The sequence below is a fragment of the Malaclemys terrapin genome, chromosome 2 (assembly GCF_027887155.1).
Source record: "Malaclemys terrapin pileata isolate rMalTer1 chromosome 2, rMalTer1.hap1, whole genome shotgun sequence".
In the NCBI taxonomy this organism is placed as follows: domain Eukaryota; kingdom Metazoa; phylum Chordata; order Testudines; family Emydidae; genus Malaclemys; species Malaclemys terrapin.
This window is the reverse complement of record NC_071506.1, coordinates 59,870,363-59,894,294: the sequence shown is the minus strand read 5'-3', so window position 1 is coordinate 59,894,294 and position 23,932 is coordinate 59,870,363. Positions and strand designations below refer to the sequence as shown.

At 41.1% G+C, this 23,932-nt stretch overlaps 1 protein-coding gene across 3 annotated transcripts in view; it reads right to left on the bottom strand.

Annotated features, from left to right (window-relative positions):
- Positions 1-18,544, bottom strand: part of CPA6 (carboxypeptidase A6) — a 109,554-nt gene extending 91,010 nt beyond the window's left edge. For 2 of the 3 annotated variants that reach the window (XM_054018916.1, XM_054018915.1), the window contains exon 1: positions 18,147-18,544. In XM_054018916.1, the coding sequence (XP_053874891.1) occupies positions 18,147-18,262 (116 nt within the window). In that variant the 5' untranslated portion in view covers positions 18,263-18,544. The remainder of the gene's footprint in view (positions 1-18,146) is intronic. The other variant, XM_054018917.1, reaches the window with a different exon arrangement.
- Positions 18,545-23,932: the final 5,388 nt, after the last annotated feature.

Sequence of the window (23,932 nt, the reverse complement as noted above, 5' to 3'; positions counted from 1 at the left end):
TTTTCTGTTATTGTCTTTCCCACTGATTGAATAATGGGCCTATCCTCTCTGTGGTCTTCCTATTGCTTCTAATGTATTTGTAAAATGTTTTCTTGTTACCCTTTATGTCTCTAGCTAGTTTAATCTTGTTTTGTGCCTTGGCCTTTCTAATTTTGTCCCTACGTGCTTGTGTTGTTTTTTTATATTCATTCTTCATAATTTGATCTAGTTTCCATTTTTTGTATGACACTTTTTTGAGTTCCAGGTTGTTGAAGATCTCTTGGTTAAGATACAGTGGTCTCTTGCCATACTTCCTATCTTTCATATGCAGTGAGATATTTTGCTCTTGTGCCCTTAATAATGTCTCTTTGAAAAACTGCCAACTCTCTCAAACTGTTTTTCTCCTTAGACTTGCTTCCCATGGGATCTTACCTACCAATTCCCTGAGTTTGCTAAAGTCTGCCTTCTTGAAACCCATTTATCTTTATTCTGCTGTTTTCCCTCCTACCATTCCTTAGAATCATGAACTCTATCATTTCATGATCACTTTCACCCAAGCTGCCTTCCACTTTCAAATTCTCAACTAGTTTCTCCCTATTTGTCAAAATCAAATCTAGAACAACCTCACTGCTAGCTACCTTCTGAAATAAAAAATTGTCTCCAATACATTCCAACTACTTGTTGGATAATCTGTGCTCTGCTGTATTATTTTCCCAACAGATGCCTGGGTAGTTGAAGTCCGCCATCACCAGCTAGTCCTATGATTTTGATGCTTTTATTAGCTGCTTTCAAAAAAAAGCCACATCCACCTCTTCTTCCTGGTGGTCTACAGTAGACCCATACCATGACATTACCTTTTTACCCCTTTTATCCTTACCCAGAAACTTTCAACTGGTCTGCCTCCTATTTCCATCTCAACCTCAGTCCAAGTGTATAAATCTTTGATATACAAGGCAACACCTCCTCCCCTTTTTCCCTGCTTGGCCTTCCTAAGCAAGCTGTACCCTTCTATACCAATATTCCAGTCATGTGTATTATTCCACCAAATCTCTGTGAGCCAACTATGTCACAGTTTTGTATATTCACTAATATTTCTAGTTCTTCCTGTTTATTCCCCATACTTCTTGCATTAATATACAGACTCTAAGATACTGATTTGCTTTCCCGTCTATAGTTTCTCTTGTCTCTCCTTTGTCTCTGCTATGATTGCCCATGTGCCCCCAGATTCTGACCCTTTGGGTCTCCATGTTTTTTACTTACCTGTGGGCTTTACTTACCTGTGTGACCCTGCCCCTGTCAAACCTAGTTTAAAGCCCGCCTCATTAGGTTAACCAGTCTGTATCTAAAGATACTCTATCTGGAATTGTTTGTGAAAAGCTATTTTCTCACTGATTCCTGACGAGCACAACCTACAAACAGTCTTCCTATTTTCAGGGAAGCAAAGTTTTACCTCATAATTGAGGCACACTCTGGTTTGTCTTATAACTGGTCAGGAAATGTATTTTATTTTCAGTGAAAACAAAAAAAAAATGTTTTGTCAATATTTGTTGTGCTTTCCTGGTTTTTTTGTTTGTTTGTTAAATATTTGTAATCTCTTCAACTTTTGAAAACTGAATTCTTTTCTGAATGGAAAACTGATAAAATCTCTACACAGAAAGTTCCATTTTGGTGAAAAGACATTTTTCCTAAAATTTTGAGTGCAAGTTTTTGACCAGTTCTAATTGGCAGCTGTTTTGTTCATAGAGAAAACTGGGTTAACAAATAGGAGTGGTGAAATCTGAATGCTAAGAAAGTCTGAACATACTCAAATGAATGAAATATGCATTGTCAGCTTTACATTAAAATTGTATGTGAATTGTTATAGTTCTGAGTGAATGCCAATGAATCTGATGGAGTATTTTCCTTAAACTTCTCAATAAAATATTTTAACAAGATGACTAGTACAGAATAGAACTTCTAAGGATCTCTAAGAGAAGAGAAAATTCCCTACAGTTAGGGATTGTAGATTTTTAGTTTAACCTTCTGTGTCCCTAATTTTTTGTTTTTTAGTTAGGTACTTAACAATTAAAAAACTCTTCAGTTTTTTAAGGATTCTGTCCCTTCTAGTATGATTCTTTTCATTTGTTGGGACTTGTGTTGGTTATATCTGGGTCACACATACATTTAATTTAAATGTCAGCATTATATTAGTATGTAGTTGTGATTGAGCTGAAATGACTGGGATTGCACTGAATGACTTTGTAGAGTCTGGAGCAGACATGCCAAACCTGTGGGAAAAAAATGCAGAAATTGAACTTCTTTTTGGCTTAATTGGCTTGTGAGTTGCTTGTTGGCTAGTTTTTGGCTTGTTGCTTGTTCGGCTTGTAGCTTGTTGCTTCTTTATTTTGATCAGCTCCCGGCAAGCAGGGACAAGGGAGGGGGCAAGCAGGGGCAAGGGGCAAGTTGGGGCAAAGAGGGGAGAGAGTCAGGGGTGCACAGCGGGCCCACCACAGTCCCAGACTGCACGCTAGGAGGATCTAGTCACAGAGTGTTGGATTGCCTTGTTTTGAAATGGGATTAGCTTGATTTTTGGCTCAATGTGAAAGTCAGGGTGCTTATTTACCACGGGAAAGTTGGCAACTGTGGTCTGGAGACTCATTTGTGCCTCAGCATATGCACTTTAATTCTGAAGATTCATCTTCAGATGAAGTGCAACAAAAGAAGATACAAGGTCAGTGGCTCTTGTGGATGGGTGAATAACTGTGTTTGGATATTTGTATTCAGAGGTGCTGGTCAGGGCCGGCTCCAGGCACCAGCTTAACAAGCAAAATCAAGCTGGACATGTAAAATTAGAGACAAATTATGAAAATTATGGCAAATTTTGACCTAAGTGAGCCATGTGACTGAGAAGTTAAATTCAGTATCTAATTGGTTAGAATGCTCTTGTGCATCTGTGAAATGTCCCTCTAACCATTGTTCTGAAAGCTCTGCTCAAATATCTGCAAGATTAATACTTTTTCATTGATATTTGAAAATACAGTATTCTGGATCATAATTCTTACTACATCGCAAATTTAGCATTTGATTTGCCCATCTCTGGTAATTATGTTTTGTGGGGAGAAGGGGAAGCAGGAAATGTTCTGGCCAGAAGATATGACTCTAGCTTTCTGCCTTTGCAGAAAACCTCTCTCATTTGGGATAAGACTAATAGGTAAATGTTTAAAGCAATGGCAACCAGCAGAGCATGGCACTCCAGAGGGCCCATCAGCAGTTAAAGCATATGGCAGATTCAAACGGCTAATTTAGAGCTGACAAGACAAAAGCCTGTGAAGGCTGCCAAAGAACCAGATGTCTTACGGCTGGAAGACGCTCTCTGCCATGTACTGAATCTTTGCTTCTGAGTTCTCTAATTCTTCTCCCAGGGAGGAAAAGGAATGTAATACACTGAGGCACTAACAACTTGCCACAGTCTGTGTGCTACCATGTTCATCAAAATGTTTCTGATCTAATTTTTTTTAAATGTGTATGCTTAAGGTTGCAAAAATCCTTTATTTTGGTAAAATGAAAAAAACGCTCTGAAATGACATATATTCTACTTCAAATGGTGCACTGGGCTTCAGTGGATTGATGTCTATTACCAATATTGCTTAATTTACAGGGAGTTATTTGCAACATGGTATCTATGAATTTTTTTGATTTGGTCTAATAAAGTTTGCCCCTGTGGCCAGATTATATATAATATAATTTGTACAGCTACGTGGTGAGGGTGAGTAACCATGGTCACAGGCTGAATTAAAATGCATACCAGTCCCATTCACTGGAGAATTTTATAGGCTTTGGATGGACATTCATGATTACAGCCAACTGACCAAAACCTGAATTTGCTGAGCTAGTGTGACTCTAAGTAATTCACATTTTTGAATCAATATCTGCATTTTCTCTACTAGAAAAACAGTATTTCTGTGGTTTTTCAGAAGTGGCAAGAAACAAAGAATAAGTCAATAAAGCTTTTCATTTTACCTGAATAAACAGCAAAATTAGAAGCTTGACGGAAAAATAACTTTTAAAAAACCTCTCTGAGGATAAAACTAAAACACTAGGTTCTAGGTGTCCTTTACTCTTTTTTAGCTGTAATCCATTTTTGGAACTTTGTTGTCTTTGACCCTGATTCTGTAGAGGTTCTGCATGAAGAATTCCCATTTATGTCAATGGATATCCTACATGAAAAGAACTTGCACAAACTAGCTCTGTGGGTCTTACGCAGGAAAAATGTCCATGTATTCAATAGTGTTTTGTTGGAGTGAGGACTATAGGACTGCATCTAATAGGTGTTGGAAAATTAACAACATAATACATGTCCTTAGTCTTTCACTTTAAAAGAACCCAAACCAAACAAACACACAGCCCGATCTTAATGGCCGGTCATTTTTTGTTTTAAACCTTTTCATAAGACAAAGGTACTTGCAGTGTCAAGGGATAATAGTTTGAGTTTAAGCAGATGTGATATTCATGAGTTTACTTAAAGAAATGTATTACTATGAAATTTTCTACATGTAGGGCCTGATTCTGATTTCACTGGTAAAGCTCCCCTGCCATATCTGCATTGTGCCCAGGTTGTCCTACTAGTATTCCAGATGGTGAAACAATATATTTGTATTTTGAAAATTACAGTTGAGATTAGGACTGAAAGGGGGCTCCAAAAACTCAGAGGGATGGAAGTCATAGATGTCAGATGCCCGGAGGCTGGCTCTTCTTCTGGAGCCAGTCAGCAGGCACAGCAGACAGTGAGGAGAGTACACAGAAGTGGAACATAGCAGGCTACCTGTATTTAATTTGTTGCATCCTGGTCATTCTCAGGTTATGAACATTGTTCAAGCAACTGTGCAAACGTCCTGCTACTGCCACATTGGACCTTGTTCTTGCCTGCCTTCTGCAATCCTTATCCAACCTTGTTCCTGACTCCTGCTTCACTCCTGGCCTGCTCCTCACTCCTAGCTCCCACCTTGTGCCTGTTCCTCCAGTTCCTTCCCTTTCACCTTGCTCCTGACCATCATCTACCAATCTTGGCTCTGATCCCTGCCTCCGACTCCAGCTCCACCTTAGGCTCTGGCATTTGGTATCTGACCCCCACCTCTGATCCTCAGCTTCAATTCCTGATCCTGACTCTGACTACTCCCTGGCTCTGGTATTTGGCAGTTGACTCTGGCTCGGACCCCTTCCCTGATCTGGATGCATGCTTTGCTCCCTAGACCTGACTCCTGCTCAGATCACTAGGCCAGACTGCCTATGTCCCAGTTCCTAACAGTTACATTTTAACTTTCTGTATGCAAGTTGAACTTGTATATGTTTTAGCTTACAATTTGGAAGGTTTAAAATACACTCTCTTATGACAAAAATATTCACATATACATCCTCTGAGGTGGTGCTAGATTCATTTTCCTCATACCTGATGTCTTCAATTATCTATAGAACAAGTCCAGTGTAGGCAACAGTAGAACTACTTTCTCCCACACTTCTGCCACCATGCCACAACCCTGACTTGGTTTAGGCGTAATTCAGTCTCTGTGTCCAAAGAGTCAAATTTGGGGGGAGGGGAGAGAAGGTAATGGAGCTCTTCTAAGCTCTGTCCACAAAATAAAGCCCACACATGTGAGGTGCCAAAATGAAATACCCCTTGTGATACAGGAGGGCCAGGGAGCGTGAGAGAAGGGAAGTATATAAGCCCTAGGCTAATTAAAGAGTGGTTCCCTGTAGAGTAGGGAGAGTTGCTATAGGTTAATTGGAGCACCTGTAGTCAATTAAGGTCCTGTTAGCAACCTAATAAAACCCCCTGCTTCAGGCAGTCAGAGGAGAAGGAGAAAGGACTGGAGTGTTGAGGTGTGTTGAGAGACTTGAAAGATCAGAAAACTGGAGTAAGGGAGGCCCTGCCCCAGCAGGGGAGGGAGAGTTCCTCCCCCAGCCTTTAAGGACTGAAGGTACCCCCCACCCAAGGGGGAAGAGGGTAAGAACCTGCAGGGGTTGAGGCTCAGAGTAAGGAGCAAACCAGACCCCTCCCCTGCTTCCCTCCTTTACCAGTTTCTTGGGCTACTAGTGGGGCCCTAAGAGCAGGGGCAAGGGGTGGCCTCTTAACCTCCCACCAAGAAAAGTACAGGACCCACTGTACTATGTTGGCCATCTTGTCACACCCTTAAAGTGCAGGCATTTAAAATATGATCATGTATATGGCTTAGCTCCCCTTCAGTGGGGCTTGAAATATGCTGATGGCTCTCCTACTTTTCTGGGGCTGGTTTCTTTTCCCTCCCCAAAATCAAAAATTAAATGGCAATATCCTCTTAACACCATCCATTTGTGGCACCAAAATGAGAACTTGTTCACAGTAAATTGTGTAGATCAGTGACCCTCTTTCTCATGGGTATTGAAATTGTTAACTAACAGTACTGGCCATCTGCACTAACTTCCTTGAGATGAATGGGCATTTTACTGCTCTCAGCGCTATTGTTCCTGGCTCTCTGCTGACTCACCTCTGCATTGGTTACAGTTGGTACACATTTTCTTTACAACCATAACTGCTAAAGATCTACTTTTTGTACAAAAGAAAGCTGAGATTCTGGAGACTGATACTGTAGCTTCAGAGAGGTGCTAGCACAAACTGTAATCGCATCCCAGCTGTTTGAATCCCCTCGATGTCCATTCAGATCATCTTATTATCTCTGCTACGACTACCAAGCTCAGTGCAAATATTAGTCTACTATCCACAGGATGGAAACTACTAACTTATTTCAGATACAATTTAGTTTCTCGTGCTCTCTCTCTTGCTCTTTTGTAGTAAGGTCCTTGTAGAGATTGTTGCTGGGTCTTTAAAGAAACTGATTAGACAATTTATAAAGAGATTTTTGCATAGTATTTGTTGTCTTTCATCCCACTTTAAAAACAAATTCCAAAATTGAAATAATTGGTATTAAGTTTGTCTTCTTAGGCAAAACATTGTCATTAATCAGCTTACCTCTTTTGTCCAAAATAACCATTGTTAGGGTTGAACATGACTGACTTTTATTTGTAGGGGACATAAAGGAAAAAAGCCCAGTAATGCAATGCTCTGATCTAACACGTAGTAGAAAAACAGACTCTATGCCAAAGAGATTTACAGTTTAAGTTTACAACAAGATGGGAGATGGATGAGGCAAACAAATGGGGTGATGACTGAGTGAATGGGTAACAATAAAATGAGCATCTTTTTCACAGCAGGCTGTAATCTCAGCTCACCACCTGCCTAGCCACTAAACTGAGAGCAAGGTCCTTTGAAAATGACAACTGAGAAAATGAGCAGAAGCCTTCTGTGAAATAATTATTGATGCAAATCACTGAGGGAAACTACATTCCATCATTGAGATATTTGCCAAAAGCTCTGTCCTCAAGTACCATGTTCATTTTCACTACCACTGTTGCCGGTTTCCTAGCTGATGTTATCAAAGAGCACCTTCCATGTGTTTGTTCCCTGCCTAAGGTGAAATGATGCAGTGTGTATATGGTGTGTGGGTTTTTTTTTGTTTTTTTGGTAAACTGGGTAAATCCTATTTGACTTGTCTAAACCTTAAGAGGGGGAGGACATGTCACACAGAGACAATTGTTAAGGTCCTCTTATAGTATTTATATTACTCAAAGCTGTGATTAATATTAAACTTTAAGGTTGCTGCAGAATTTGTCCCATCAGAGGACAGATGCCTTCCACATGGCTAAAGGAATATGATTTAGAAAACTATAAAATGAATATTTGGGAGAAAAAGTGTGCAGTAGACTTTCCACTAAAGAATAACATGTAGCAATACACTACACAATGTCAAAACCAGGCATACAGCAGCGGTGCTTATTTTCATGAATAGGTTGGGTGCTAAAGCAAAATTCAATTAATAATAAACTCCATGCATTTATTTGAATGTCCAGTTAACATAGGCACATGAAAACATAATTGATTCCTCTGTCACACACTGCAATGCATGTGCAGAATGAATTTATTTCCATGTGCAATCATTTCAATACATAAAGGTGCAGAGGCCCAGATAACATGCATGCACTAGTGTACATTTGGTAGGATTGGTACAAACTGTTAATGGCTGTGTGATCTGGGATTGCATTGAAGGACAGAAATTAAAGCTGCAGAGAGCTATTTAACCATCTAGTCCAGTCTTCTATCAAAGGACCTTATTCCCTATTATGTCCCTAAACAAATTACCCTGATTCAAAATTTCAAGGAAACACAGACTTTACCCTCTAGATACTCCAGATATATAACTGTCAAAAAAACAAACAAAACAAAACTACAGTATGCATAAAAACAACCCAATTATGTAGTGATAACATGAGCTTTTATACAGTGATTTTTTTCGTCTTTCCACGTTAAAGGAAAAGTGTACTGTTCCCTGTGCTTCCATTTCCAAAATGGAAAGTGAAGTGACTTGACCAGGTTCACACAAATTTAGTGGTATAGCTAGGAAGAGAACACTGGTTTCTTAACTCCCAGTCCAGTACTCTATCCAATGGGCCACACTCCTGTCAGTTGGTGCTACTAAAAGCTAAGAATGCTGACAATAATTTTTAAAGGTTCCATCACAAACTCTTTCTCACACATGTTTTTTCTCTATGCAATGTTAGCAATAATGAAAAGAGAGCTTCAAAGAACTAAATACCCCACGGGCTATAGGAAAGCAAGTCTTGAATGTATCTGCTGGTGTTTATTGTATTTAATGCAAAGTTTCTTGTTTTTACAAGCAAGAAAACTCTACTAAAAGTGAGCATTTGACTGTTCCTCTTGGGCATTATGGCCCTGTCTTGCTCTGACATTCCTTGTGTAACATCTGGTACTTTACTGCACATAGTCTAAAGATAAATACCATACTTGCAATTTGATAAGTTTTAAAAACTACCCTCTTTTAGTTTGGCCATTTATTTAGGTATCTTTGCAAGCAGTAAAGTCCTTTTTACAACAGTGAATTTTAAAAATTCTTTCTTTGTTTCTCTGACGCTTGAGCTGTTTTTTGTCTCTGAACAAGTCATGTTTCCAAACAGGATAGATGAACTATTAATTGCTGAGTATATCTTGATAATTATTTCTTCTGCGGTGGTGCTGCCAAAGTGGGTCATCCTGGTAACATGCCTGTACTCCCCCCAGTTCGTACAATTTTTTGTCAGTTTTTAACAGAGACACTGATCATTTAGCAATTTATCTGCCAATATTTCAGTAACGTTAGATAAACCTGAAAGCTGGTAAATGTTATCACTAATAGGATGAACCTTTTAAAATGCTGAATCTTGCCCCGGATCACATATAATGTGACCATTTATCCTTGAAAACTGGGACTAGTTGTCAGGGCCTAGCCTAGTCAGGCTTACAATAATATGTTTTTGTCTCATGTGTTTTGTTTTTTTTATTGGAAACCTAAGCATTTTCTGGGCATATGAACTGGTGCCATTCACAGCAGGCCATGTGAGCAATGTGTGTGTCAGAATCAAAGAACTATTTTTTTCATACACAGAAGCTAACGTACTTTCAGCATAGATAACTGTCTTTAGATTAGGAAAAATGATAAAGAACAAATGTTTCACAGAGCTAGAGAGAGCACAGAGTTAGTTTCTCATTCTTTATGATCCTCCATCTTGAATTATTTCACAGCACGGCAAGAGAAGGGGAGACACTAGCTGTGCAGTGTGTCCCCTGCAGTTTTCCTACTGCAAGCCCTACCTACCTCCTCTTACCCAAGAATTCCACACATCTGGACTGTGCCCATGTCTAGACTATGGGGACTATACTGGCATAGCTACAGTGCTGTGGCAAGGCTGACATAATCCCATGGTGCAGATGCAGCCTACCCAGATGGAAGGGATTTTTCTATCACTGTAGGAACACTACCTGCTCAAGCGACGATAGGTAGGTTGACGGAAGCATTCTCCTATCGATTTAGCTGTGTTTACGTAAGGGGTTAGCATTCCTATGGTGCTCAGAGCTATGGATTAAGTGTAGAGCAGGCTTAGATGTTATCCTGGACTCCCCCATTCCTACACAGGAGTAACTTTTCTAGGGTTATGATCTTGCACATTCTTCTCATATTACACTAGTGCCTGGTGGCAGGTTTCATAGGCGTTTGTCCATTCTAGTAAAACAAAAAATGTGACATTTGGTCATCAGGGCTTCTAAAAAGTGGACGTTTCTCACCTGCCTCTCCAGTCTTCCTCCCCACTTCTATAGGGAGATTAGGGCTCTATCCTACTCCTATGGAAATGATGGGACTCTTCTATTGACTTAAGTGGGAGGGGAATAGTTTCTTTGTTTTGTTTTTAAAGTAGATTTGTGTCTTTAATGCTTTGGGGGAGAAAAATGAAGTAGCCATGATGTTTACATTTGAAATCCCATCTCTGGTACACAATTTTAGTAGGCACTCTACCTACTCCACATAATGTGTGCACAACACAAAGACTTCCTCTGTACTAAACTGTTGTATGGTCTTGTATCTGAAATGTGCCCTGCTACCTAGTTGTTACTTCAGCCATTTAACACCCAGGGACCACTCTGGTCATTAGTGCTGTCCAATTCTCCTTTAAATCAAAGCTGAAGACACATAGTTTGCCCTTCTTTCTGAGTCATTTGTGTGGCACTGCTGACTGTATTATTAAAGTGCTGGGAGCTGTTTGTAATGCCTCTTGAAGTTTTGATATAGCAAACTGTAAAAGCTGCTGCTGCAGAATAACTTTACTATTACAAACCATATGTACAGTGTGCATGTATTAGCTTTTATGTCAATAGTTTCACTTTGTAAAGCCATTTTTAGGATATAGCACACAGAAGAAATGTTTTGATGTGACAGATTATTCTATTTTCGTCATGCCCCCATTAAAAGTGACATTTAGTCCTTCAAGTGTTCTAGAAGCTTTAGAAAAACAATACTGGAAGACATTATCAGCACATGTGCTATTCTTCTTGGGAAGCGCCACGCAGTGCAACAGTATGCAGTAGTGCTGAATAACTTCACAATACAATATTCCTTTAAATAAATGTACTACTGGGATCAGTTTCTCACTATGCCCTCCAGAGGATCCTGGTTCCTCAAATCATTCAATGTGTTGAGAGAAGACACTGGCAAAAGCAATGTGTTCAACAGTGACCCTTACTTATGCTTCAGAAACGAGCATCAGGTGTTTCCACCATGCCTGCTACCGTATGTCAGCATCGGCCATACTCCACCCCAACTGCTCAGGCAATTTTGCTGCTGTCGGATGGTGCAAAATGTCTGGTTTTCAGTTTAACAAAATGCAGCAAGGTTGCCTGCCTTCCTCCTTGTTTGGCAAACTCAGAAGGTGTATATATTAGAATGAATGGAACATATTATCCCCCCTCTGTTTTAGTGAGCTCTGCTGCCTGATCTGAGGGCGCTTTTCATTTCAAGTCCTAAGGCTCGCATCTCCTCAGGTGCTTTGGGATCTTTGGAGTGAGGGACAAAGTAATTATAGAGTCTTCTTTGGTGATGCTCCCTTTGAGAACTCTGCATACTTAAGCCCTGCTTCTGATCTCCTTTGCACCACGATAAATTAGGAGGAACTCCATTGAAATCAATGGAGTTACACTGGTGTAACACCAATGTGAGATCAAACTCAGACCCTTGCACTCAGCTATGCTCAGTGAAGCCCTTTACTTTGGCAAAACTCCTACTGAAGTAAAGAATAAATTTGCCAGAATGAGGATTGCAGGACCAGGCTTAACTGTCTTCAGAATTCTGTTCATTACAGGCCTGCTCCTGCAGATCTGAGACCAGGGAAACTCCTACTGATTTTCAGTGGGAGTTTTGCCTGCAGCAGGATTTCAGGACAGATTCTGATGTGTGCTTATACAGGTGTCTGGTCTCACTTTGGCAACGGTAGGCTTCTTTGGTCCAAAAGAAAAGGATGTAGGATTCACTGAAAATTGCTTTCTGAATGAAAATCAATATTGATAGGGGAAAAATTATAGGCTAATTGGAAGGGGAAGAGGAAAAAAATGATGGGGAGGGGTTGTTTCTGGTGGGATAGGGGGTGTACACATGACTTACACTGCAGGGGAAATTATCTATCTCTTGCCTGGCAGCAAAATAAAATGCTCTGTTAGAACAGAGCTAACTATATGCTTTCAGTTTCCAGTGCTATCTGCATAGTCATAAATATTATTTTTGCTTACATGAATCTGTAACTATTTGACAGCTCACCAAACTATGACAACATTGATTTCTTCCTTCATTCTTTGCCTTTTCATTGTGTAGATATCATTAAACATATTAAATAGTTAAAATTTTAATACAAAAAAGGAATAGATTTTTTTTATATTCATAGATGTAATATTGTATAAGGGATGGGAGGTGGCAGGAAGTACATTATCTAGGTATAACTTCTGAAAAATGGGTATAATGAGATTTAACTCAGAAAAAATATTGAACGCATTATTATTTGTATTTTCTGTATTTATATAATACCTTTCACTGAGGATATCTATTACGAACTATAATTTCCTGCACAAAGTGGTTCTAGGGCCTTGCCTACACTAGACCAATCGGTTGTTCTGTACCATGTGAAATACAAATGATTGAGGGTCCTGTTGGTACCCACCTGGAACTGGTGTAAGGTCTGCTCTGGCCTCCACATAATGGCTGCCTTATGCTGATTGTGGTGGCTGTTGTTTGCCTGAAATTCTTACATCTATAAAAACTCTGTTCATGTTGATTGTGCAGTAGGATTTTATTTCACCACAGCTGGCCAGTATACCAAACGTATGGGAAAAAGTGTAGAATTTTATTTCCCTCTCTTTCCATATGCCTGTGTCCCAAACCCCTTGATTTCTGCAAAGAAATTTGCTCATCCTTGGGCTCTCTTCTTCCCTTGCAGGATACAAGTAACAACCATTGTCTTCAGTGGGAATTATTCATATCTTGACAGGGAGAGACTTGGACATTACATTTTTTTCAACACAAACATTTATTTATATTACAGTTGGGCTCAGAATTATTCCCTTGCTAGGGGCTTGTGATAGGTGCTGTACAAACACACATGAAGATGTGGGGCAAAATTTTCAAAGTCACTATGTAATTTCGGAAAATGGGACTTAGGAACTTATCTCCAAGGTCTGGGGTATGGTTGCAGGGGCTTGACTTGGTTGTAACTGGTGCTAGTTGCTCTAGGGAAGGCCACAGCCTGCCCCCTATGAACTCTTCCTGCTGCTGCTACTGTTTTCCACAGAGGGAGAGTGGAGGCTGCTGGATTTGGTGCTAAGGGTGGATCCCTCAAGGTTGGGGGTTCTGAAAACAAGGGGTTTCTCCTTTTTAGATAATTTTAACTAAAACTCATCATAAGTGTGGTGTACTTGCTTGTTCTTGCAAAAAAATGCATATTTAATTATTGTGCTCAGTACCACGCATAGAAAGTTACATTTTTAAACTTTTTATATTCCTTTTTCATATAATTATATACATGGGACATTTGAAGAGCAGTGGGATCTGATCTTATACTTCCTAAAGAACAATTCTTTGTGGAAGACCAAATGCTTTGGGACTTCCCTAACCTACGTGCATTGTATTCTGACCAGTTATGTAAATTACAGTACAAAGCACAGCTAAAAATTCTCCAAAAGGTTGATCTAATCCAATATCTTTTTTAGTTAGAGAGGAAACATTCATGGATTAAGCATCACATTTGAAATGCCTAAACTTAAAGGAGCAAGACTTTCAAATTTTGGTAGTACTGATTCCACCTTTTATCCTTCAGGAGATGAACTGAATGCCAGGCGACTTTTACAACCTATGGGGATTTCAGATGATGAGGCATTAAAAAAATCAGCTATGTTGCTAGGAGTCAGAGTGGGCCTAGAGCTCCCAGATCCCAGAGATCCAGGCTGATCTCAGAAATCTGTGGGTTTTGAGGCCAGATTTCTAGAAGGGGATGCTTTAAGTACAGTGCAAGCCCTCTAGTTGTGCTCACAGTGTTCCATGATTTAGAAGTTGTCAAAGCCACAGTATGTATGTAGCTTGTATGTTTGTGTATAGCTGGTAAACATGGTTATTTGGGACATAACTCAGCCACTGTGACTTCTTTTTGTTTTGTTTTAAACATAACAAAACAAACCACCCTACCCGCCCATTTGCCCTCAAATTACAAAATTTGGAAAAAATGCCACAACGGGAATTGTACGCTTCCCCTCCCACCTTCGACAACAGGATCTCCTCACACCTTTTTCCATAAGAGGGAGGAATCCCCCAGCCATTGTGTGAAAAGCACCATGAGAATAGAGGCACTATATCATAGTATATAGACTCCTTGTTGTTTTCGTAGATACAGACTAACACTGCTAACCCCTGATACTTGACATTAAACTATCTGAACTTTGACTTAATGTTCCAAATTTTGCTAGCTGCTGCTCATCTACAAGACATAGTTATGCATACCTGGAATAATTAATAACACCAATCTGAAATAAGCAAACTTCATGGAATGTGATGCATTATAGCCATGTCTATGCATGTCATATTTTAAAGAGTTCTTCTCTTTTTTTCCCAAGTTCTCCTACATGTCTGCCTCAGCATCATTTTTAGACTCTGTAGGTACCTAATTACTTATGAGTCTGAGAACATATGTCATGTAGCTAGCCAAGAAAATTGGCAATTATCAGTTGCAATGCAACTGGTATGTGTGATTGTCACTCTTTCTGGGCCTCGCACTTCTATTGAAATTAATGAACTCTAATTATAACACCCAACACCCCAGTTGCAAATTGGGGTTAAAACCGCCAAATGTTTTATCTGATGGATGAGTTTCCTCAGCTTTACAACCCATGCCTCCATTGGGTGGTTTGAGGCAGGATTGCTGGCACTCTTCTGGAAATAACTGTAGCAGAACTCCTCAGAGCAGCATGATGGGTTGGAAAGGTAGTGTCACAGCTGCTGCAGGAGGAGGGGGAATTTGCACAAATGCTGTGTAGCAAGTGGAGGAAATAGAGATGGACTAGGAAGCATAGTGAACTGATTTTTTTGCAGAGGAAGTGGGATGTACCTTTGACTTAACAGGTCTTGACCCGCTGACAGGAGCTGATTATTTTCCCAAGTGGCAGTGGCTATTAGAAAGTCCTTCTGTTCTTTGGCAGCAACAGCTGCTCCTCTCCTACACCTGTCTGCAACTCCATTCTGTTCCCTCCCTGTCTGTTTCCCCTGACATCTTTGAAAGTGTTAGGAAAAGGAGCACATGAGAATATCAGCAGCTATAGGTCAGAGTCCCACCTGAAAATCTACAATTGCCTTCCTGCCTCTTGGTGCTGCTTCTTCAAGTTTTGCTACAGCCATCCCCAGAGTAGCACCAGTGCTCCTGCCTCAAACTAAGTCTTTTTATTTTTAAAAAGAGGGTTTTTATCCTCAAGCCCCAATTACGGATTTGTTACATTTAAAGCTGTGCCTATCACCTAGATACTGCAATGATGACAGGATACTATAGGTACCTGAATACTTTAGATTGATAAATTTCTTTAAAAGAAAGTGAGGGGTTGGAGGGTGGCAGCATCCCTTTCTACAGTGATCAGAGGAAAAACTGTGTCCCTTTCTTGATTGTTGTTCTTAAGAGCACATCACTAATTCCTGGCCTCTTGTTTTCTCTGGCTGCCAACAAGTTCAGTAATGATAGTCACACCTGCTCAATTGTTGCAATTCTGTATAGTTGTTTAAAATCTGGAGTACAGAAAGGATCAGTGAAATAAAGCGATTCTGCCCAAGACCAAGACCTGTTGAGAGAGGCTTCAGAAGTGCAAGAGATACCTGGCATCTTAAAGGGATCTTTTCAATTTGAAAAATCATATTTGTCTGATTTTTTTTTTTAACTTACTGTTGTCACAAGTAACACCTATGGCTAGTATAAGTGAAAGTAGAGGGGAAAATATTTTTCTAGTTTGTTTGCTCTGGGCATTTGACAGCACTTTGTGACAAGTAAATTTCACTGTGTTTGTTGCGTACACCCAGATCCTGTAAGCTTATCAGTATTAGGCTGACTTCTGTATGAAGCACCATATTCCTGGATCTTGCTGTGTGAAGTAGTTTGCAGGATAGGGGCTATACGATGCAGATAGTTGTTTGTGTGGGTCTTTCAGAAAGCAACAGGAGAAAAAGTAAACAAACAAACACTTAAGAAAATGTGCTTGTGAAACCACAACAATTAGCAGAGGGAGTTAGGGTCAGATATAATACCTAGGGTTGGGCATCTCACCATTCCAAAAATATTTGGTTAATTGACCAGTCAAATATTCATCAAGTAATATAAAAATGGTCAATAGTTTTAAAGCACCAATTTATTTGAAAAATAACATCAATAAGACTTGTGGTCTTCAATAGGCTTAGCCTTAGGCAGATACTTATGCCTAACTGAAAAACACAACTTACTTAAAATAATTCAGTTAACTCCATTTTATTGTTTTTCATTTTTTGGAGTTCTAAAAAATGAAAGAATGGTGCCATGATGTACTCAGAAAGGCACACCGCCTACATGAGGGCATTCTCGCTGGAATATCTGACAATATTTGATTATGATAAAGCAATAATAGGCAGTTAATTGACATTATTTGACTTATCAATTGACTGGCTTGCCAAGCCTAATAGTACCTGAAACTACAACTTTCTCTTTTAATTGACTAAATTTCAACTTAACTGTCTCATTTAAGCCTAGAAGATATAGACTGACATTTTCAATATATTATAAATGTATACAACTGGTGCTCATGAAAGGTGCCAGATTCACAGTTCTGTGAAACTGAACTCCTCCCTAGTTATCTTCAAACAAATGCAGTATGGCCATAATGTAAAGACAATCACCTCTGTGGCTGAGGCCACAGAGAGCCATAAATCCTTCAATGAGCTCCATGTGGGTGGAACCTGGCACCCACACACAGCTTATTGTAGGATCCTGGGTTCAGAGGGGAATTCCGTCTCCCTTTCTATCCCTCTCTGATACTGCCAACAAGAGTGCTTGTTTTTTGGTGCCTGTACCCCAGGGACAATTTGCCTGAGATGGCAAAACAGCTGTCACATGTTAAGTACTTTCTGTCACTACGGGTGACCTAGAGGTGAAAGGCTTCATATCACGTTACCAGTTCCCATAGCCAGCCATTCCCTGGAGCCTAGGGTACGGCTTTTAAACTTTAGTGAATGTGGTTTCAGCAATGGAATTAATGTGCCTAGTCTGACTGTTTTTAATAAAATAAAAGTGTAATACAGTTCTTAATTCCAGGGTTACTTGTGCTGATTAAGAAATTTGCAGATCAGTTTTAATGAATTTTATACTGTCTGTGGAAAATACACCATTTTGCTTCTAGTAGTTCCTATGTTTAGCAATCACCCTATCTTTGGTTAGAAATTAATGGATGATGTTACCACATCTATGGATGATAACATTATTTTGGTTAAATACTGAATAAAGATCTATTCTACAACAAGTGAATCTGGCTGTGTATATAGGCCCTTACTGAAAAGTCTAGCATAGTAAGAACACCCAGGACCCAATAGTGTCACAGTCTTTCATTGATATGTAGACTGTATTGTCCCTTTCTAACACAGAGATCACGCTTAAATGAGCAAAGGTCTAATATTAAATGTAAAAAATGACCAAAATCTATTAAAAGCAAAATTAATCACTTTCCCTGGATGTTTTGGATTTGAGATTTTTTTTTATTCAGTAAGAAAAAAATGTATATTCACTTCTACAAGAAATGCAAACTTCCATTGGTTTAGAATAAAATGCAGCCTCCCCCCCCTTTTTTTTTAAATCCTCTGTGTAAAAGGAAAGTTCTTGTTTCTAAATAGACTGGTCATTCGTGCAATGCTACTGCTTTGGAGGTAGCATTCTTCATATTTGTGTGTGTGATTACCAAAAAGAGAACTAGAGCATAATGAACGTAAGATCCACTGTAAGCCAAAAAGTTAATGGGGGAGAGGGGGTGAGGAATAGCCATATTCCTACCGCTTGCATGGCTAGATCTTAGAGGAGAAAGAAAAAGGCGATCTGAGTATTTTGTGAGTGGCTGTTGTTTTAGTAAGTAGGGGTGTTTAACCGCCCACCCTAACCCCTAAGGACAAGTCCAGGAGCTCATGAATCCCAGTGCAAACAGGAGGTGTGAGTAGTGCAAGGAGAGCTAGAAGCGGACTTACCCGGCATAGCGGTTGTTGTAGAGGTAGCTGTGCACTGGCACCCAGGTCTTTAGGAAGAGCAGACAAAGCGGCAGAAGAGCAGCTCTCCGGCCAGTGGGAATCACCGGCAGGTTCATGGTGCGAGGAACCAGGGATGCAGTTAAGCGCCCCGCTGCAGCAGCCGCGCCGTGTCCAGGTGGCTGGCAGCTCCCATGCACACAAAGCAGCAACCCGTGCCGATCTCCTGGGGGGAAAGGGGAGGTGTCGCTGTTCTGCACCAGTAGCTAAACTGAAGAAGAAAGTTGCGGGTAGGAGGTTGCCTGTCGGCGACAGGAGCCTGGTTGGGCTGTGGCTGGGACCTGGGCACGGGCAGGAGAGGGGCACCAGGCACGGGTGAGGTTGGCAGGCGCCCGCCCGTGTGAGCCGGCCCCACTATGCCGCTGGAGTCTGACTTCCAAGGGGAGGGGATGCGCAGCCACAGCTTGGGGGGGGGGGGGGGGAGGGGAGTCAGAGCAAGAGGGAGGGCTGCGGCCAGGGGGGCTGGGCGATGGCCGGGGGCTGGTGCGCGGGGCGAACAGCTGCACCCGAAGTGTCCCCCGCTGACAGCCTCCCTCTGGAGAGCGAGGGGTTCCCTGGGATGTGACTGCGTGGTCCAGGGCTCCCTCCCTCCACAGACCTAAACGGCCTCCATTCGGAGCGTGCCCCGGGGTGGTGCCGCCGATGGATCTCGTGTCCCGCCCCAGCTACCGGGGAAAGGAGCGTTCCCGTGGCACAAGCTGACCCCGGCTTTCCCCTGGCATTTGACAGTTTCACTGGCACTGCCTCGTGCCGTGCACGCCCGGGCCAGGCAGGGTTAATCCCTGGGCACATGCTTTGGAAAGCTCCTGTAGGCACGCAGCGAGTCGATGGCATTTCAAAACGTTGCTGGGATTAGAGCTTCTTTCCCGGTGAGCAAAAGCATTTGGCATTTCGGTCAACGAACAACATGATCTGCTTTGTTAGGGCAACTGGGAAACCCACCAGCCGTGCTTTTATTCTGTGCCTAGCCTGTCAAAGCACCAGCCTAAAATAAATCGCCCCGAGACAGGAGTGATGTGTGGTATTATGTTACTCCGGGACAGATCCAAACCATATACTTTAGGCAATACCATGTGTTTTATAACCGGGCACGCCTGACTGCCGGCTCCCCACACCTTACTCTGCTGGTGCTGGCACAAACGAATCCAGCAATGCTTGGCCCATAAAAGAGAGACGGTTAACACACGATAAGTGTCATTGCTGGAGATTATTTCAAGAGCTTGTTAGTCCTGGAGGGGAGTTGGATCAAAGATAAACTTCCATAAAATGTCAATAGTGGAGAAAGGTGATTAGAAGTGGTGAAGGAGAGAGAAAGATGCATTGGACAGTTGTAAGTGCTACCAGAATACTTGGACTTGAAAGGTGCCGGGGTCCAGGAGAGAAACTACAGTAATAACGTTAATAGAACATAGACAGTTTTTAAATAGTTTTAGTCCTTGAGTCCCCTTGCCAAATCTTTACCATTACACTTTCCTATATTTTGAACTGGTTATTATCTCCTTTGTTGCTGTGTGAAAGACCCATGCAAACAGGGGAAATTCAGGGAAAACAGTGGAAACTGTACACACAGGGCTATCAAATGTACAGCACAAGCAAAGAAAAAATAGAGAAAAATATTTTCTCAAATCTTTTTCAATTATAGAAATCTCAGAGGTTTCTTGCAAAAATATTGGGTAAAAAGTTCATTGTGAATGTAACAAAATGATCATGTCCCTTTATGCAAGTCAGTATAGAAATATTAAAGGAATCACAAAGTGCTTCAAAAATACTGACTCCCCACAGCTCTGAGGTCAGTAAGAGCTATAGGGGCTAAATAATAAAATCAGTCAAGATTTGTACATGAGAGAAACGCTGTTCAATTCCTGTTAATGTTTCATTGGGAAAGGGGGAACCTTTTGAAAAGAATTGTATTAAATCATTCACACTTTGTGCTCAGTGATTGAAAGGCAAGTTAACATTTTCCTTTGTGTCCTTCCATGGTGGCACTAAATCCGAGGCTAATCATATGATAGAAGTTAGAGATGAAAAAGATCTATTAGGTCATCTAGTCCATCTCTCTGCCAATGCAGGATTATTTCCTTTTGTGCATTTACTAGTGTTCATCCATTGAGCTGGCTGTAACAAAACAGTATCCTAGCTCCTGCACAAAGGCTTAGCTTCATTTCTGATGTAACTCTTCTGTTTTCAACAGTTTTAGCAGTAGTGAATTTGTCCATTTGTGTGTGTTCTCTTACCTCTCAGCATGTGATATTGCATGCCTCTTGGCTACATTACTTTACATCTCCTACAGACAAGTAGACACATTTTCTTGCAAGTCTTTGCATTCATTTTGTAATAAATACACATAATTTTCTAATATGCTATTTGCATGTGGTACCAATAGGTAATGTAATTTATGCATAACCATTTTAATACAGTGTTACTTGATCATTTTATTGGGCCATGTTTTGATTTGAAAAATCCCCATTCTGCTTATTAACTTTTGTATTGTAGTAGTGCTGTAGACCTTAGGCAAGAGTGGTACCCCACTGTAGTAGATGTAGTAAAAACATACTCAAATACATGGTCTACTCCCCAAAGAGCTTACAGTCTATTTTGACAAATAGGGACAAATTCAGAGGTGATTTATATGGTGGTGTAAATTAAATCTCAGTAAATTGGGATATCTTATATGCTGTGGGGCATGAAAGGACAATATTACAGCAAGGAAAAGTAACTCACTGTCTTACACCCTCCTGTTAGTCGTTTTTCTTGCTACATCTCCTTCCCTTCCCTGTGCCACCCCCACAGAGTTTAAGTAATACACAAGTTTACCAAAGTGTAAGCAATATAACATGTTTGCTACTCTCATACCAAAACCTAGGCTTCTAGAGTGAAATCCTGACTCCACTGGAGTTTTGTTAATGACTTCGTTGGGGTGGGGATTTCGTCCCTAATGTTTATACTTTTGGAGGTATCTTTCTGCAGCACTCCCTGAAGTACAGTGGAAGAGGATATGACCGTTAAACTCCAAAGACAAATAACAGAGATGAAATAACACTATAGGAGAATGAACATTTAAAAATTACCCCCTAGTAGCTGTACACTGCAAAGGGTAATACAATCTTGCATGTTTAACATGTATTTAGAATGTATATCTTTCAGCATTGTGGGATAGCTGGGAGAAACCATGTCGCTGAAAAATAGCAAAAGTAGCCACACTAGTGGTGGTAGTGATGGAACTATGGATCCCCAGGCTGAGTATATTCCTGTACTGCCTTCAGAGACTTACATCAGTTCAAAACCAAGTAGTGAAAACTGGAAGAGGGAGCAGCTTGATGCTAACCATGTCTCCTATCTTCAAACTGTCCCAGGGCTTGTCTACATGAGAAGGTGGCACCAGTTTAACTAAATGTGTGTTTTTTTTTCTTTTAAACCAAATTAGTCAAAACTGATGCAGAACAATGGATGGACACTCTTACTTGGGTTTAAACCAGGCTTGTTTAAATGGATTAGGAAACTGTTTGTTAAACTGAAATAAGGTGCTCTTAAACTGAAATAACAGAGTCCACAAAGGGGTTTTCACTGACTTAACTAAATTTCTTTAAAAAATTAAATTAACCAGTGCAATTTTGTTTTATAGACAAGGCTTTTGTTTCTGTTAAGAAACACAAGGGGCCAAACAGTCCTTAGTGAGTGAGTGCAACTCCCAGTTACTTTAATGGAAAAAACTGTCCACATATTCTAGAGTTGAATTTAGCCCAAAGATCAAAAGGACACTACACAGGAATGTAAGGCCAGGGTTAGTGGAACTGGAGTCAGCTGACCTGTGTCAGGGAACCCTGGGCTTGAGCATCTATACAGCATTTAAACCCTAGGTTAAGCATTTTCTGACCCATGCTCATAGGTGCGGGAACTAGGTGTGCAGGGGGTGCTGCAGCTCCACTCCTGACCCCACCTGGGGTCCCGGCTGCCAGCCCAGAACTTACCCCCAGCTGTGGCACTAGCCTCAGCCCCTTACCCCATCCGTGGCTCCCCCTTCCCTGAGCCACAGCTCGCGGGGTGGGGGGAGAGATGGGGAGCACAGACAGAGATAAAGGGAGGCACAAGGTGAAAAGTTTGGGGACCACTGCTTTAGTTTCCTTAGCTGGCTTTCAGCACCCCCACTACAAAAAGTGTTCCCGTTTCCCTGCCCTTGCTTGAACCTAGGGCTCTGGCATCCACACAGCAGTGCACAAACCTGAGTCAAAGCAAACATATCCTAAAGTGCTTAGCTCCTTCCCTCCCCCTTCCAACCCTCAGTGTTGACACTCTAGCTCTAGGAACATGGTGCACTGTGGGGAAAACTCTACTTCCCCCTCCCGCCCCGCCCATTTCCTAACTGTGGTGGTGCTATTGTTGGACTCAGGTGCCCATAAGGAGTATATGAATAACTAAGCAGCATAATTAGCTCCTTTGGTGGCTGTCTCAGTAGCACGATTGAAGTTTGAGAAACTTTAGAAACAAATGTTATGACAGTGTTCATCAGATACCCTGTGTGTAACTGTGCTATGTCTGCACTGCAGTCTAGCTGGATCAAAGCTAGCTCAAGTAACAATAGTAGTGAAGCCTCAGCTGCTCAGATTAGCTCTGCCCCCAAGGGACCCTGGATACATGTTCGAGCAGCTGCATCCTGTGCTACCTCAGCTTCCCTGCAACTGTTACTTGAACTAGCTTACATCAAAGTTGGCTCAGTTATGTCTACATGTGCTGCAGTTACATCTCTGGATTTGCAGTGTAGACGTACCCTCGGCCTTACAAATTCTCTTCCTTAGTGTGCAGGCAAGTTTTTAGCCTTGGTGGGAATGCTGTGTTGTGGAGTTTTGTTTTGTTGATGCTGTTTCTGTGAGGGAGGTGTGGCATGCAGCAGGAGAGTTTGCTTTCTGTTTGCCTAGAGTCAGCAGAGTTGTTCCCTGGGTATTTGTGGTGCTGAGCGTTCAGAAAGAGGTTATTGCTCACGTGCCATTGTGACCACCTCTTTTCCATGAGTAGTGGACATATGTAAATTAACAAGTTGCAGTAAGACGATACCCAAACTCTGCATCATGGATTTCTCCTCCAATAAGAAGCAGACCCACAAGGCCCTGACATCTGCTACCATTCACAGAGGGTCCACGCCAATAAGGTTTCCCAGATGCAGTGTTAATATTTCCAGCCCAGTGGAAAGTCAATTTTTTCCAGCATTCAGGCATTTTTTCTAACCTTTCAATCCTAGTGAAAAAAATTCAAGCGTGAAAATACCAAAAGAATTGCAAGTGTTTCTTTCACTTCCCATTCAGATCATATGTGTGTGTTTAACAATACTTTTAATATTTATAGCATTTTTTTCTCCTGGGATCTGTAAGTGCTCTAAAATCACTAGGAAACTAGGCCTCGTCATCTTTGTGAAGTTAGTATATTTGCATCTCTTTCACAGAAGGGGAAACTTAGGCACAGGGACTTACCCAAGGTCAGACAAAGTCTTTGGAAGATACAAGAATAGAATCCATGTCTTTTGACAGTCCTATGCTTTAACCACTGGACCATACAGCCTCCTGTACTTTGGAGTGGACTGTATTCTTAATCTGCAATGTGTACAAATTATCCCACATAGTCCTTTCTACAAATACTTCTTTAAAAAGACCAACTTTTGGCTGCTCACATTCAGACTCAGATAAGTTTTAACTTGATTTATTTTGGTATATAAAATGCTTCAAACGGGCCCAATCCCC